Consider the following 14,376-nt stretch of genomic DNA (forward strand, 5'->3'; position numbering starts at 1 on the left):
AAGGACATGAAAGTTGATGATTGGTGTCACATCCCGGCCCGGGCCCCCACCACATCCCGGGCCCACTCCACCACCGTAGCACGATATTGTCCGCTTTGGGCCCCGACCACGCCCTCACGGCTTTGTTTTTGGGAACTCACACGAGAACTTCCCGATGGGTCACCCATCCTGGGAATGCTCTCGCGCGCTACTCGCTTAACTTCGGAGTTCCCATGGAACCCGAAGCCAGTGAGCTCCCAAAAGGCCTCGTGCTAGGTAAGGATGAGAATATACATATAAGGATCACTCCCCTAGGCGATGTGGGATGTCACAATTGGGTTATTGGTTAAATGTTAATAAACATGCTCATTCTTATTGGTAACACATCATTTAGTTTTCAAATTTAGTCTCCCTAGCATTACCCCGACAAGTAATTGTCAAGTCTACAAGAAATTGAGTTGTGGCTTTGGGTTCGATAACTATTGGATCCGGGTTTTTTTGCCCTCATTTTTTGAATAGAGTTGGGAATCGTGACCGATGGAGCCAGCTTGATAACAGTTTCAACTCTATGTGCAATGCATAAAAAATCATGGTCGGATGTTCCAGTGGTTAATGACAAATTTTATGCATGTATTTCATACTTCACGTCTTGAGTTCGATTTTTGGTGTGGTGAATCATAATATGATGCCCAAAGGAGGTTGAAATGCCTCTGTAAGTCTTTCTAGCCCCGAAAAGGTGGACGACTATGGCGAAGCCACCATCTGATATCATTTAAAAACAAAAAAACAAAATCTTAATCTAGCAAACTTCCATAAGTTAACTTTATGCCAAATCCAAAATTCATGTTATGATAAAATTGGTCCTTCCATTGTCATGCCAATTGACCACTGGCAGGGCTAATAAAGCCATAGGAGAGTTACTTGATTTTTCTCACTTTTATTTGTATTTTTTTTTTTTTTGGTATATCAAATTTCTCAAAATTTTGACCCGTCTGGTCCATTTAAAAATAGAAAAACTAATGAAAAAGGCTTGAAAACTTTGAGTTTTAATGATAAGGATAAAATAAAGGATAAAGTGAATAATACTAGGATTGACTTTTTAGAGTAAAAATGTGGTTTTTCGTTAAAGTGAACAGTAACAGGAGTTTTTCGTTAAAGTTTCCTTTAAAAATATTATACTTTGATTCTTTATACTATATCATTAGCAATACAACAAATGAATGAACATTAACGATTATACAAGTTTCTTTTTATTTATAGAATTACTAACATATACTTTCTAAAAATTATTACTAATTGAAATATCCCTTATTCTTTGATCCATATCAAGCTCTAACTGCCCTTAGACGAAGTTGGTTTTTTTTTTTTTTTTTCTCTTTATTATATCAGCTAATCACTGATTAATGTAATCAACTAACACTTATTATGCAATTCCTTTTGAGATCAGAGTAGCAACATTGCTTCTGGGCCTCGCACTATTTCTAGTCACGTTACTTTGGTGACTAATTGTATGTTGTGCGGATGTTTTATTATTGACCTTTTTTCTATGTCATATTAGAAATATAGTTTTTAATATACACTATACATTTATAAACGTCTTCAGTGAGCTTTTAATCTATGATTTTGCGTTATTATATTTCTTATAATTTTTTTTTCCTTTTTCAGTTTAAGTATATAGATGGGTAAAATTCATGACTCCTCTACTGCAGTCAACGTCCAACTATACAATTGGATTGTATCATGTATAAATTAACATAAAAAATTGAAAAGTTAAAACAACAACATATTAGTACTTGAGGTGGTGGTATAATAAATTGATATTTGTTTGTAGTTACTTGGAGATTTTCAAGTTCAGATCACATAAAATTTAAAACCAATATTTATAGTGATTTCGATACATCTGTGGGTAGCTCACTGTTATAAATAGGTGAATATATTTATTTTGTAAGTTTTCTTTTTGTTTTGTTTTTTTTAACGTAAATATTTATTAAAGTAGATTAGCCATCGGATTAATATAAAGAGCGACCAACAATTTGTCTTTCTTGACTAATGAAATATCACAGGGCTCCATCTCCTGCTAAAAATACTCCTTTCTTTTTCTATCCCCTTCGCTGCTTTGGTTATGTTGCTTTGTTTGCTTGTTGACCTCGGTGTAGGCTTTCTTTGTAGTTCTCTAGCATCTTTACCCTGGTAATATTTTCCCCAAAAAAAAAAAAAAAAAAAAAAAAAAAAAACACTCTTTCTTAGTAACTAATCTAAAGTAGCCACCTCAAACTAAGACTACTAATAGTCAACCCAAAATTTGGAGATAGATAATAACAGGACATACACAACGAACGATTAACATCAAACCATCATCATTTGCACTTTAAAGTTCCCTTAGTGTCCCTACTATCTGCCCCATTCAAAATCTCCTCCGTATTTAATACCAGAGTTATTGGCACGGCCCGAAGCTTCTGGTTTTATGGAGTTTGCATAGGCATGCCAACCTAAAATGTACGGCAAGATGAACTGCAAAGAACAGAAAAAGTATGAGTCCCAACCAGTAACGATTCAGCAAATGCAGGTATGTTTTATACAAGGATAATTTGGGTGGGTGGATGAGCGTGTGTGAGAGATGGAGGAGGAGGAGAAAGAGACATCACACATTGAAAGCTGATTTGAGAACGGCAAATTCCGCCCTGGTGATAGGAATATAAATGCTCTCGTCCAAGTTGATAAGCTTGTTTTGAACACCTTGATCATGCCATAATGATAACAGCAATATATGTTAAAAAAACTTAGCACCCTCCAATAAGTATAGTAAATGGCTTGTGTGCAATAAAATTGTACTGATTTAACAGAAACTATACGTTGCAAACAGACCTCGCCTAAAAAAACGTGATCACCTAAATTTCTTCCATGTATTGCATATCCATTGTTTAACCATGCAGCATAATGGTGTTTAGTTATAAACTTTACAGCTGAAAAGTGTATAGCTTGATGAATAAATGGGAAAAGTTTGCCAAAAGCATTGATGTACCAACGATTGACTATACTTTAAATGACTGAAAATTAAAAAATCGCAGCATCAACTTATATATTATGGCATAATAAGGTGAAGATAAATGTAATGTTCGCCACCAAGATTTCAAGGATAAGACAATTACTGAGGTTAAAGAAATGGCCAGATCCATCTGGAAGAGGCTCCACCTTCAACACCTTCCTGATCTTGCCCTCATCACTGCAAAACAAAACATTTTAGTACATATTACATCACTTACATTATGCACCATCAACAAGTTGGAGATGCACGAAAGTATAATCATGTATATTTACATATCTGTCATCAGATGTTCATATCACAAGGGATAGACTATCAAACTTAGTACAGTTGCAATGAACAAATACTTGTCCCACTCTGCTTGTCTAGATATCTTAATAATTTCAAAGAGAAAATGAAGACATTTGTATTGAACGCAAGATTTTTACATATATCACCACACGAGACCACCGGTTATTACAGTCACTCATATTCAATGTATGCTGATTAGGAGAACCATATACAAATAATCCAACACAGGCAAAACCACCACTGTTACCAAAATCCATGATAATGCAAAGAAAGGGAAAGAGTGAAGGAGCTACCTTTTACCCTTAAAAGGATCATGGAAAAATTCAAGGGACTCCTTTGAGCCAAGGCTAACCAGGCTTCCAATTTCTGTCACTGATAGCGAGAATACCTACACAAACCAATTGTTGTTTTTGCATATATTAATGATCATCATAATTACAAAGTTACAATTATAGTAAGTGGCCATATACACTTAACAAAAGGTTTTATTAACGGCGGACTGGTATGCGGTAACCATACACCTCAATGTTTTTAATGGAAGTATTATGTAACGACTAGCCAATAATCAAAGTTAGAGGACCATGGACTATAATGGAAGTATTATTTACCTTATTATGTAACAAGGTAAATATTTGACCATTGACATTACTAAAAGTTTTCAGTTCTTATCATTCTTGTAAATTCATTATTCATATGAGCAAACGCAGCATGAATCACCTGCTTTCTGCTCCAGTCATATACACGAACACCTGCTGCTGGAGCAAACTGAAGTAGCACAAAACCTTCCCGGGAAAGTTTGAATGCCCCTGACTGTCCGGGACACCAAACCATCAAAGAACAATCAATTAGACGCTCCATAACATAAACACAGTTTTGTATTAACGGTTGAGAAATCATAATCTTGCCAAAGAACCATATTCTTACAAAGAACTAAATAATGCATCAATCAAATCAAACATACATCTAATGGGGTGAACTCTGGAGCTTTGGGCTCTACAGTAAGAGCTGCCTTTCCCTTGTATATTGAGTGACCCACGTAAATCCTAGGTGCCATCCCTGTCACTACACGCATAAACCAAACAAATACATTTATTAATAACACTATAAACAAAGAAATTCTGCCTAGCCATCATTAAACTGGTTCGTCAATTTGTAAGCTTTAATCGCTCAATATCCCTGTTTGGTTGCACAGAAAATAAGTTCCCGTTTGGAACTGCTTCCATAATAAGCACTTCTAATCATGCAGAAAATTTTATTAAAAATCCAAGTGCTTCACAGAGCAGGTGCTTCTCCCGAAAGCATTTCTACAACCAAGAAGCGCTGTCAATTGTCAGAAAGCACGTTTAGAGATTCCAAAAGCAATCCCAAACGGGCCCTAACTTCAAAATGGTCAAATTCAACCCTGTCCTTCATGCTAAATGGGCTCCTAATCTAGCCAAACAGCTACACAACACGCAATCAAGTGCAAAATTTTCATGCTTTCTTACACTTCATTTGCTCAGCTACATGTAACCAAACAATCCCTTAACTCTATCCATTTCCAAACCATTTTTCTACAGCAGCACAGGATAAAATAGTCCAAGGACAGAGTAAGTACCTCCGGTGGGAGTTTGCGAAGCAGGAGAAGGCTTGTTCGGGGAAGCGGCGGTGCTGGTTCTCTGCTGGTCGAAGTACTCCGACTGGCGACATTTCAAGGAAAGCCTCTTCGTCGACAAGCTCGGACTCGGAGCGAAGCCGAAGGTGTTGGTGCTGAAAACCCTACCCCTACCGGAGAGCTGCGAAGAGAGGAACTGGCTAGGGCTTTTGTGAGGGTTTTGTGCAGTCGCAGGGGAAGATAACGAGTGTAGTTTCAGCATCCTGAACACTCTCCCTCTCTCTCTCTGCAACTCTGTCCCTTCCCCTATATGCTGTAGGGAGAAAATTGTAGCGTTAGTTCGTTGATTTTAACTCAATTGAAACGTTGGTCTTTTAACTAAAAAGGAAAAATTGTAGCACTAGTTTTTTCATTTTATCCGATTGAATTTCAACTAAAAATTAGTGATTATTCATTTTTTGACTCATTAAAATATACACATATAGTCATTTTTGTAAATTTTGCCGAAACTTCAATCAAAATTAGTCATGGTGGAATGATCATTGTTACAATTTAGTTAAAGTTGAGTGATAATTTCTCTAATTGGATTAAGGTTGAGAGAGCATTGCTCTAATTGAGTTAAAATTAAAGAACTATTTCTATTATGAGTTAAAATCAAAATTAGTCTTGATTCAACCTCATGTGTGTAGAATGTACCTTATTTTGACGAAGTTAACGTAAAAAACCATATCTACACATTTAATGAGTTAAAGGAACAATTAATTGAAAAATCATTGCTTCAATTCAGTTATAATTAAAAAGGCCGTTTCTACCATTTTCTCTGCTTTAAAACAACGGCGGGCCGGATTTTAGGCTGGTTGCTGACGTTTTATTTTTAAATTTCGGCCCAAGATGATTAACTTGTGGGCTGGTTGATAATGGCATGCCATGTCGACACATAAGGAGGGGAAAAGGCGCGTGTTGTCTAATTTTCAGCCACACGCGAGACGTCAGTGTAGCAACGCGACGCGACTCTTCCACTCTCAAAGCCGCTTGCAGCCTGCGAAGTCTTGAGTTTTTTTTTTTTTTTTTTCATGTCAAATGTCGTCGCTTTGTTGCTCTGGACTCGCACTGCAATGGAGGCACGAGAGCGTCCGCTTCTTTCTTTTTCTTCGCTCCAACACAAGGACCAGTTACAGTCGCAGCAGTATTACGTTCGTGCCCAGAGTCACTTCATCTTCAACCAACGACGACGCCGTCTCAGCCCCCAAGCCACCGCAGGTACCCTCTCTCTCTTGAATTTCCCGGAAAATCTGACTGCATTTTTTTTTTATTGATGGTGTTTTGGATTGGTATGGCAGCTGGGTTATGATCCTTCCGAAGACTTATTCGGGCTCGAGGCCAATTCAAAGCCGAGGTTTGTAAATTTGTAAAATTTTCACCTCATATAATTTCATTTGTTTATAGTATCTCACTCTTATTTCATAATTAAAAGACGATATTCTATTTTAATCCAATCTAAACTACAGAGGGTAATTTGCACTCGAGTTGATAGGAGCATTGGACACTTGAAAAAAAATTCCAAACATTCACACTTGGTGTATCCAGTCGTGTTACTGGCACTTGATGTATCGGGTCATGTTACTGGCACACTGAGAAATTTCTCGGTAGATAGGGGCACATCCACTCTAGCTAACCTGGCTGCCCGCACTGTCTGCTTAGATTATGTTTAAGTTGGCACTTAGACTTAATAAATGTATCTTAATTTCAGGAATGTTAGTTTGGGTGCGCGCAAACCAAGGTCGTGGTTTGGTCCAAACGGGCAGTATATCAGGGAGCTGCCTTGTCCGAGTTGCCGGGGGAGGGGATATACTCCTTGTTCAGAGTGCGGTATAGAAAGGTCCAGATCAGATTGTTCACAGTGTGTTGGGAAGGTTTGTGCTTTTTCTAAAGCTTATTGTGAAGAGTTGCTTATAGATAAGATATGGATAGAATATGCACTTCATAATGTGCTATGTTGCTGTTGATTATCGATTCGGACATTGTTGTTCTTGAATCTTTTATCTTTCGTTTGCTTCGGTTAGATGATTAAGAATGTGCTATAGCTATGAATAAACCATAAGGCATTGTTTTTCAAGGGAAACTCGACTCATTAACCTTTCGCTTATCGTAACAGGGCATAATGACTTGTCGTCAGTGTTCAGGAGACTGTGTCATATGGGAAGAGTCGATTGATGAACGACCATGGGAGAATGCTCGCTCAGTGTAACGTCTTAGCCTTCCTACTTTATCTTGCACTCTTGGTTTGTTTTCCATATTCTATATTTTCTGCCGTGCTGTTCCTTGTATTTAGTACCTAGTTTATAACAATTTAATCACTGCCTTTTTTATCTGGTCATTTTAGTTAGACTTTAGTTTTGGAAAGGATATCTTAAACTGAAAGATTGACATGATCACTGAAGCAAGTATTTCTACCTAAATTTTGCTTCATATTTATTTTCAAGTATTTTCTTCTGTTTAGCTTTTACATGTCAAGTATTTTGAGTTCTTTCATGATGCAGTGTAACTTTGGATATCTTACTTTAACTTTTCCCCCTCCCAGTTCTCCGCTCAGAGTGAAGGAAGATGATGAAGTTGACAATTTAGACATAAAGCTAGTGAAGAGAAAATCGAAGCGAGTGTACCAATCACCACCACCTGAAGTTGGACTGAAGATCAGCCGGTCTCTAAAAGTTAGTTTATCCGCTTCAACCTTACCAGAAATGTTGCGTGTAAATTGGATGACATGAATACATACAAGATCACGTATTAATTGCAAACTAGAGCTATACCTATATATGATACCTGCAATTTTTAGCTATCAGAACTCTACAGACGCTTGTTATTGTTATTGGCTTGATGCTCGGTTTTGCAATTGGTATATTAGTTCATAAACTGTTACTTAATAGAGGACACGGCATAAACATTGAGTTCCATATCATGAATTTAATCTTCTTTGTCTAGTTGGATGATTGCAGAGTCTGAATGCCAAAACCGGTCTATTTAGTAAGAGAATGAAGATCATCCATCGCGATCCTATGCTTCATGCTCAAAGAGTGGCTGCAATTAAGGTCCAGATTTTAAGATTAAGTACTTTTGGGAACTTCCAATATTTAACTTTGATGAATTTTGTGCTCAAACATTCATATCCAACTTCAAAATAAAGAGGATTTAATTGCATTGGTTTTATATGTGTTGCAGAAAGCCAAAGGAACTGCTGCAGCAAGAAAGCATACGTCGGAAGCTTTAAAAGCTTTCTTTAGTGACCCTGAAAACCGTCGCAAAAGGAGCATTTCAATGACGGGTAAGTTCTTACACTCCATTGTAGATTTACTGTTGATAGTTTGTCACTGAATCTGCATACTAGGATTACATCCATTGTTTAGTACAGGCACATTTTGTAACCTTATTTTCCATCTGTTCTATTGCCTTGTTCCGCAGAATGCGGGAATGTAAACGCATGCAACAGGCTTTGACTTAAATCTGTTTCCCTTCTGCGATGCAGGAATAAAATTTTACTGCCGAAACTGCGGACGCGAGGGGCATAGAAGACACTACTGTCCAGAATTAAACGGTGGTTTGATAAATAGACAGTTCACCTGTGGCGTTTGCGGCAAAAAGGGCCATAACAGAAGAACCTGTCCAAAGTCGAGGTTGATGAGCAGTCACAAAAGCGGGGTTAGAAGACATCACCACTGCAAGATATGTGGTCAAAGAGGCCATAATCGCAGGACATGCCCCAAACTTATTGGGGTGAAGGTCAAGCTTGGCAGCAGAAGAACATACAAGTGCAGGATGTGCCAAGAGAATGGGCATAATAGTAGGACATGTCCTAATAGATTTGTATCTTCCTGAAAACATTGTTCGCCAATCAGAAGAAATTAGAGCAATTGACGTTGTGCCTTTCCCAAAAAAAAAGTCCACAATGAAATACTATGAAACATGTCAATGCGAGAAGTGAGTTGTATTAGTTTGTCAGGATCATCTTCTTATAAATTAGCAAAAATTAAGTAGTCTAGAATATCGTCTCAGTTTGTCAATATCATCTTCTTGTAAATTAGCAGAAATTAAGTAATTTAGAATATCATCTCACACTCATGACGGTATTTAATGTTATGCTGATGCTCAGCATCACTTAAGATTGCTAGGATGGGACCAACCTAATCCCAAGTGCATTTGAATAAAGAAATGCACAAGGCTCATGTCACTTGTCGTGTCTATAAAATAAGGAAAGTATTATTCAGACTCATTTTATTTTTTACAGATCTTTACTAATTTTTAGTCATTTAATTTTTTTAATTTATTTGATCGGTCAAAAATTAAGAATGATATGTAAAAAATAAAAATAAGTATTTGTAGTTGCTTAGTACTATGATCTAATAGTATTCATTTTCGCTCGTAAATGAGAGGTTTTAGATTTTGAACCACGTTATTGCTAACCCATTGTAAGGCTAAATACACCTCCTTTCTCTTGGTGTAAATAATATATTTGTTAAAAAAAAAAGATAATATCTTTGTTAAAAAAAAAAAAAATTTGTATAGTACTATCCTAAACACAATACCCACGAAACGACGTCGTGGGGCATAGAAAAAGGTCAAAGTCGGTTGTCTCATCAATAAATACGCCGTCGTTTCCTCACCGTCCTGCACTTTCTGATCGAACACGAACTCCGCCATGGCTATGCAGAGCGGAATAGGGGTTTCCAAGATCCTGATCTTAGCTGGGGCAGGTACTTATCCCTCGCCCGTATTCTGTGTTTTTCTTACTGGGTCTGTTTGGTTGCGGAGTTAGCTGTATTCGATCTGAGTGATTGGTTGTTCTCTGCGCAGGGTATACTGGCACCATCCTTCTTAAGAACGGCAAATTATCCGAGCTGCTCGGTGAACTTCAGGTACTGTTTTTACCGTTTTTGTTTTCTGCTTATTTAGTGGTAAAATCAAATTAATGATTTTTTAAAAATGTTTATTTGTCATTGTTTACTTGGGTCGGAGCGGTTTGGTGTTGGGGAAAAGGGGTTTGATCGTTTTGGTAATTTTTTTTGTTTATTTGGGAGTTCGTGTTTGGTTGCTGAGAAAATTTGATGGATTTTTGCGATTGTTTGTGGTTTGGTGGCAGTCATTGTTAAATGGATCCGGGGAACACGCAGACGGTGACTATGATTCCCTCACAGCACAGGTATTGTGGAAATTGGTGTAAGATAGTATGGAATGATGTTTTTTTGTGTCGAATTTGTTCGTATGGTTATGAAGTTTCCTGTTTGATTATCTTTTAGATTAGCCGAATGACAGCTGAGATCAGGCAAATTGGCTCTTCGCGTGGCGGGGGAACGGTTTTTGTGAATGGGAACGGTAGCCAAATTGGTATCTCACCTTTCTCTCTGGTGCTTCTAATAAATTCTTCGGTTGCTTTGTGTTTTCTTCCTTTTGTGTATTAAAACTTAATGCATGGTCATGCCCTTTATTTTGGGTTCAAGTTGCCACAACTACTATTTGCGTTATGCAGTTCATAATACGAAAGAAACAATTTCGAAATGGTTCTCTTTTTTCTTTTCATTGAAATTCTTGTTTTTCTTTTCAGGTAATATGACATCACTAATAATGCCAGCAGCTACCTTGGGAGCAGTGGGTTATGGATACATGTGGTGGAAGGTATGCAGATTATATGGATATTTTTATATTATTTCTTCAGTCAATTGACTCAATTCCCTGAGTTTTTCTTTTCTTGAGTAAACTAACATTTTTCTCTTTGCAAATGGTTAGGGTCTAAAATTCTCAGATATGATGTATGTGACAAAGCGTGGTATGGCTACTGCTGTTGAGAACTTGACAAAAAATCTGGATAACGTGAAAGAGGCTGTTGCTGTAAGTTTTCCGTTGTCTGTGACAAAAAAGAAAATCCTATGTTGTGTGAAGTTGTATTAAGGAGATCATAGTTGTTCCCAAATCAACTTGGCTTGCAGAACTCATATATATATATATATATATATATATATTAATGGATATTTAAACAATTCAACTGTATTTAATATCCTTATGCTGGACAGAAAGCAAAGAAGCACCTGACGCAGAGGATTCAGCATGTGGATGACAAAATGTCGGAGCAAAATGAGCTTTCAAGGTCAATTAAGGAAGATGTATGTCCTTTACTGCATATTGAACCCTTAACTCATAGATTTTAAAAAATGCATATTAATTTTCATGTTTGAATGAGGCTGATTCTTGTTAGATTTCCATAAGTAGTGAGTAAGCAATTCTGATATGATCAGTGTTGATTTATAGAGAATGATTTTTCACAGCTGGTTTTTGGGGGGTGTATTTAGCTATTCGCTATCCATAGTGTGATGCTTGATGTCTTAAATGTACACATTTTAGTATTTAACAAGCCCTATCCAATTTAACCTTAGATGTATGGTATTCGTACTTTCTTTAGTATCATATGGATATTTTGTGATCCGTAATATCATATGGCTTTCTTTTGATTACCATACTTTAGAAATATATTTTACTTTCTTCTTAGCTTCATCTCTATATTTGGTTACAATTTGTGAAACAGGTTGCTGGAGTGCAACATTCTCTCACTGATATTGACTATGACTTGAGTAGATTGCAGAGCATGGTTTCTGGTTTGGTGAGTTCTAGATTATGTTGCTTTAGGCCAATTTTTTACCTCTCTTTTTAAGCACGCACGTTTTCATTCCCTCTCTTCATGATGCACACCCATTTTTCTTTTCTCTTATGTACCTCGTTGTCCTTTACGTATCTCTTTCTCTATCATGCATGCACAATATATTTGAATTAGTAGTAACTTGTTTTCCATTTCCCTTTCTCAGGATCATAAGATGGGTTCTCTTGAACAAAAGCAGGTAAAACAGCTTTACTTCTAGTGGAATAGTTGAGCCATGATTAATTGATGAGAAATTATAGAATTTGTTTTTTAGGGATGACATGCTTGATCTTACTTTTTATTGTGCATAACTTGGCTCTTTCTTCATCTTTAAAACTGAAACTAACGAGTTGTAAGTCAAATTTGTTTTCGCTTTGGAGAACTTTGAGTGGTTCTTGCATTTAGTTCAGTACATACATCATCCATTTGTCTGCTTGAGGTCGTACTTACGTAAATGTGTTGTGCAGGATCTTGCAAATCTTGGTGTTATCTACCTGGTCAATTTTGTCGATGGAAAAAAAGTTGAAATGCCTAAAACTCTGCAGGTTTGTACCCGTCCATGGATTTATAATATCTTTTGACTTTAAGAAAATGAAAAAATAAATTAAAATTGTGTTCATTTATCAAAGTTACCTTTAATTAGTAAGGTCATATCGTAGTCAAAGTTAATGTGGCAACAGGAACATCTGATATTGTTGATCTACCTGTTATCAATTCAGTGCAAGCTACTTATTACTCGACAGTTTCAGATTAATTCTTCAAAGCAGCACATAGTGACTGCAAAGTTGTTTTTTTCGCACTGCCCTTTATCTTTTACTGTGATCCTGTACTTAATTAGTAATACCACCCGGATGGTGTATTTTTTCCACTTGCAGAAGCAACTTGAAAACTCTGGGAAGTCACGTGGTCGTTTACCATCATATTCAGATGCTTCGGGCCTGATGGTTTGTTTCTAAGAATCCCTTTTCTTCTGGTTGTTGATTATATGCTAGTTGGAAATATTGCAGAGTACTTGATATTTACTTCTTATTATTATTTGTGGTTGATAAAACCGTGTAATAATGTAAGACGGTTGATCCCTTTGTTTTTCTGAAAAACAGAGGGTAATCTATGGAAATTAAATGCCAAATTAGTGCATTTACGAAGCAAGATGCTTTAGTTTTGCATTGTCTTTGTTTTCATTGTCATTTTACACCACAACATTAGGAGCAAGGAAAGAGGTCAAATACGGCTTCCTTTCAAGCTATATACCCGAGTAGCTACTGAAAATCATAGGCCTTTCAGTTTTTCCCGTTTCCTACAAAATGTCTTTAGTTTATATTGGAGGATGAGTTGGTCATGTTGTTTTATTTGGCTTGAAAAATGACACTACTATATCAGCCACTGGAATCTTGATATCCAAAGCATTAATACCTGCTACTTAATTGTAATTCGTTCCACTTTCTTGCAGGGTCTTAAAGAAATTGCGGACTCTTTGTCTGAAACTTTAAATCCATCAACTGATGCTATTGTGAAAGATGATACTGAAATGACAGGAGAGAATCAGAAGAATAACCTGATAAGGTTTGAATAGAAACTCTATTATCTAGTATTTGCATCATTCTTGAACAGTGTAATGGCCATCAGTCTGTTTGTATCCATATCTGATGCTTTCGACTGAGATTACCAAGCAATGTTAGCCATACTTATTTTGGACTTAGCTCTTTTTAGTTTCTCGTATCTGTGGGGGAGAGAACTGCATTTTATTCTTATTTGTGTGTTTAATTTTAACTGCTGTGAACTATCTTGGGCAGCCGTTGTTAATTAACATTTAGTTTGAGACAATACCATGTTACTGAGGGCTGATTGTAGATATTGATTTAGGATTCAGTCCCGCCTTGTATCTATAAGGTAGCTAGAGCCTAGATTAATGATCTGGGGCAGTCCAATGGATATCCTGTTGAGTGTCATAAGTCTCTTTTTCGGAACTGATATGCATGAGCTATATCCCTGTTGAGCGTCGATTGATATTCTTACGTTGTAATTAAATTCGCTGTTTTTGCAGGTCGGTGTCAACCAGGTGTTGATTGCAATATTCTAAAGAAGATGGCTGCATCGCCATGTTTTAATGCTATGTAGTCATAACTCATGAGAGACAACTAGGTTTATTTGGTCCAGTAGTTCAAGTTTGATGTACAAAATCTCTGCAACCGCGGAGTTGTTTCACATTTAGGCATTTAGATGTTTTATTTCTGAAGTTTCGGATCACGGAGAGATGAAGTAAATATTACAGTGGAGCTTAGTAACCTTGTTTTGTTGGCTTAAATGAAAGCATAATGTTCGAGTAAAAATTTCGGGTTCTTTCGGTGTTGCCGTTATGCAGTTGATTAGTTCCTATTAGTGTTACTTTCAAAATCTCGATTTGTCCTTATTTTTCTACTAATTTTAAAAATTAGGACTCACTTGTATTCACCTCAACCCTTTTTCTCTCCCTCTGATTCATCTAATGTCTTCTCAATCGTGCAAGGAGCTTGCCCTTCGTTAATTGCATTGTTCTGTGCATCCGATATCCCGAGTTTGAATCTCTGCTGTCTCAATATCGTGCACATATATGTAGCCACAACTTCCAATTCGAAAAATCTCTTAACCCACATTTTAGTGGCAGAAGAAGAGTTGTCACGTAACCGGAATTAATTAAGTTACTTAGAACAGTGTATCTAATATCTATTCTCCTCGACAAGAATTCACATCTCCCTTCTCATAAAATACGTTGGAGTTATGTAAAACTAGAAGTGGAAAAGAAGAATC

At 36.8% G+C, this 14,376-nt stretch overlaps 3 protein-coding genes across 6 annotated transcripts; 2 read left to right on the plus strand and 1 right to left on the minus strand.

Moving 5' to 3' along the window:
• Nucleotides 1–1,867: 1,867 nt before the first annotated feature.
• Nucleotides 1,868–5,232, minus strand: LOC125471555 (single-stranded DNA-binding protein WHY1, chloroplastic-like). Of its 4 annotated transcripts, XR_007253679.1 has the most exons (8): nucleotides 4,911–5,230; nucleotides 4,275–4,375; nucleotides 4,031–4,123; nucleotides 3,607–3,701; nucleotides 3,129–3,202; nucleotides 2,627–2,715; nucleotides 2,309–2,490; nucleotides 1,868–2,166 (listed from the first exon to the last, which is right to left on the minus strand). XR_007253679.1 is itself a non-coding variant. In XM_048572101.1 (7 exons), the coding sequence occupies exons 1-7, from the start codon at nucleotides 5,167–5,169 to the stop codon at nucleotides 2,371–2,373; spliced, it is 831 nt and encodes a 276-aa protein (XP_048428058.1). In that variant the 5' UTR covers nucleotides 5,170–5,230; the 3' UTR covers nucleotides 2,186–2,370. The 4 variants fall into 4 exon arrangements, 2 of the variants coding, with proteins under 2 accessions (XP_048428058.1, XP_048428059.1); XR_007253680.1 differs by lacking the exon at nucleotides 2,627–2,715 and having other exon boundaries at nucleotides 4,911–5,232; XM_048572101.1 differs by lacking the exon at nucleotides 1,868–2,166 and having other exon boundaries at nucleotides 2,186–2,490.
• Nucleotides 5,233–5,927: 695 nt separating this feature from the next.
• LOC103950864 lies at nucleotides 5,928–8,809 on the plus strand. The gene is made up of 8 exons (XM_009362115.3): nucleotides 5,928–6,167; nucleotides 6,248–6,303; nucleotides 6,658–6,820; nucleotides 7,063–7,151; nucleotides 7,489–7,618; nucleotides 7,904–7,996; nucleotides 8,127–8,229; nucleotides 8,431–8,809. The coding sequence occupies exons 1-8, from the start codon at nucleotides 5,988–5,990 to the stop codon at nucleotides 8,778–8,780; spliced, it is 1,164 nt and encodes a 387-aa protein (XP_009360390.2). The 5' UTR covers nucleotides 5,928–5,987; the 3' UTR covers nucleotides 8,781–8,809.
• Nucleotides 8,810–9,498: 689 nt separating this feature from the next.
• Nucleotides 9,499–13,929, plus strand: LOC103950866. Its single transcript, XM_009362117.3, has 13 exons — nucleotides 9,499–9,655; nucleotides 9,756–9,817; nucleotides 10,042–10,101; nucleotides 10,199–10,286; nucleotides 10,504–10,574; nucleotides 10,686–10,787; nucleotides 10,970–11,059; nucleotides 11,479–11,553; nucleotides 11,756–11,788; nucleotides 12,057–12,134; nucleotides 12,465–12,533; nucleotides 13,040–13,152; nucleotides 13,634–13,929. Exons 1-13 carry the CDS (start codon nucleotides 9,601–9,603, stop codon nucleotides 13,653–13,655), a joined length of 918 nt encoding a protein of 305 aa, XP_009360392.2. The 5' UTR covers nucleotides 9,499–9,600; the 3' UTR covers nucleotides 13,656–13,929.
• Nucleotides 13,930–14,376: the final 447 nt, after the last annotated feature.

This window comes from the organism of the source record quoted next, unplaced genomic scaffold, assembly GCF_019419815.1.
Source record: "Pyrus x bretschneideri cultivar Hongxiangsu unplaced genomic scaffold, Pyrus_bretschneideri_v1 Contig6, whole genome shotgun sequence".
Taxonomy (NCBI): domain Eukaryota; kingdom Viridiplantae; phylum Streptophyta; class Magnoliopsida; order Rosales; family Rosaceae; genus Pyrus; species Pyrus x bretschneideri.

Bases quoted from the DNA above. Each gene is read 5' to 3' on its own strand.
- LOC125471555 (XM_048572101.1), bottom strand. From the start codon at position 5,169: ATGCTGAAACTACACTCGTTATCTTCCCCTGCGACTGCACAAAACCCT. The intron at 2,716-3,128 runs GTAATTGTCTTA...GGCATGATCAAG, and splicing joins TGGCCATTTCTTTAACCTCA to GTGTTCAAAACAAGCTTATC. The intron at 2,491-2,626 runs GTGTGATGTCTC...TGTTCTTTGCAG, and splicing joins TTCTCAAATCAGCTTTCAAT to TTCATCTTGCCGTACATTTT.
- LOC103950866 (XM_009362117.3), top strand. From the start codon at position 9,601: ATGGCTATGCAGAGCGGAATAGGGGTTTCCAAGATCCTGATCTTAGCT. The intron at 9,818-10,041 runs GTACTGTTTTTA...GTTTGGTGGCAG, and splicing joins AGCTGCTCGGTGAACTTCAG to TCATTGTTAAATGGATCCGG. The intron at 10,102-10,198 runs GTATTGTGGAAA...ATTATCTTTTAG, and splicing joins ATGATTCCCTCACAGCACAG to ATTAGCCGAATGACAGCTGA.
- LOC103950864 (XM_009362115.3), top strand. From the start codon at position 5,988: ATGTCGTCGCTTTGTTGCTCTGGACTCGCACTGCAATGGAGGCACGAG. The intron at 7,152-7,488 runs GTAACGTCTTAG...TCCCCCTCCCAG, and splicing joins TGGGAGAATGCTCGCTCAGT to TTCTCCGCTCAGAGTGAAGG. The intron at 8,230-8,430 runs GTAAGTTCTTAC...TCTGCGATGCAG, and splicing joins AAGGAGCATTTCAATGACGG to GAATAAAATTTTACTGCCGA.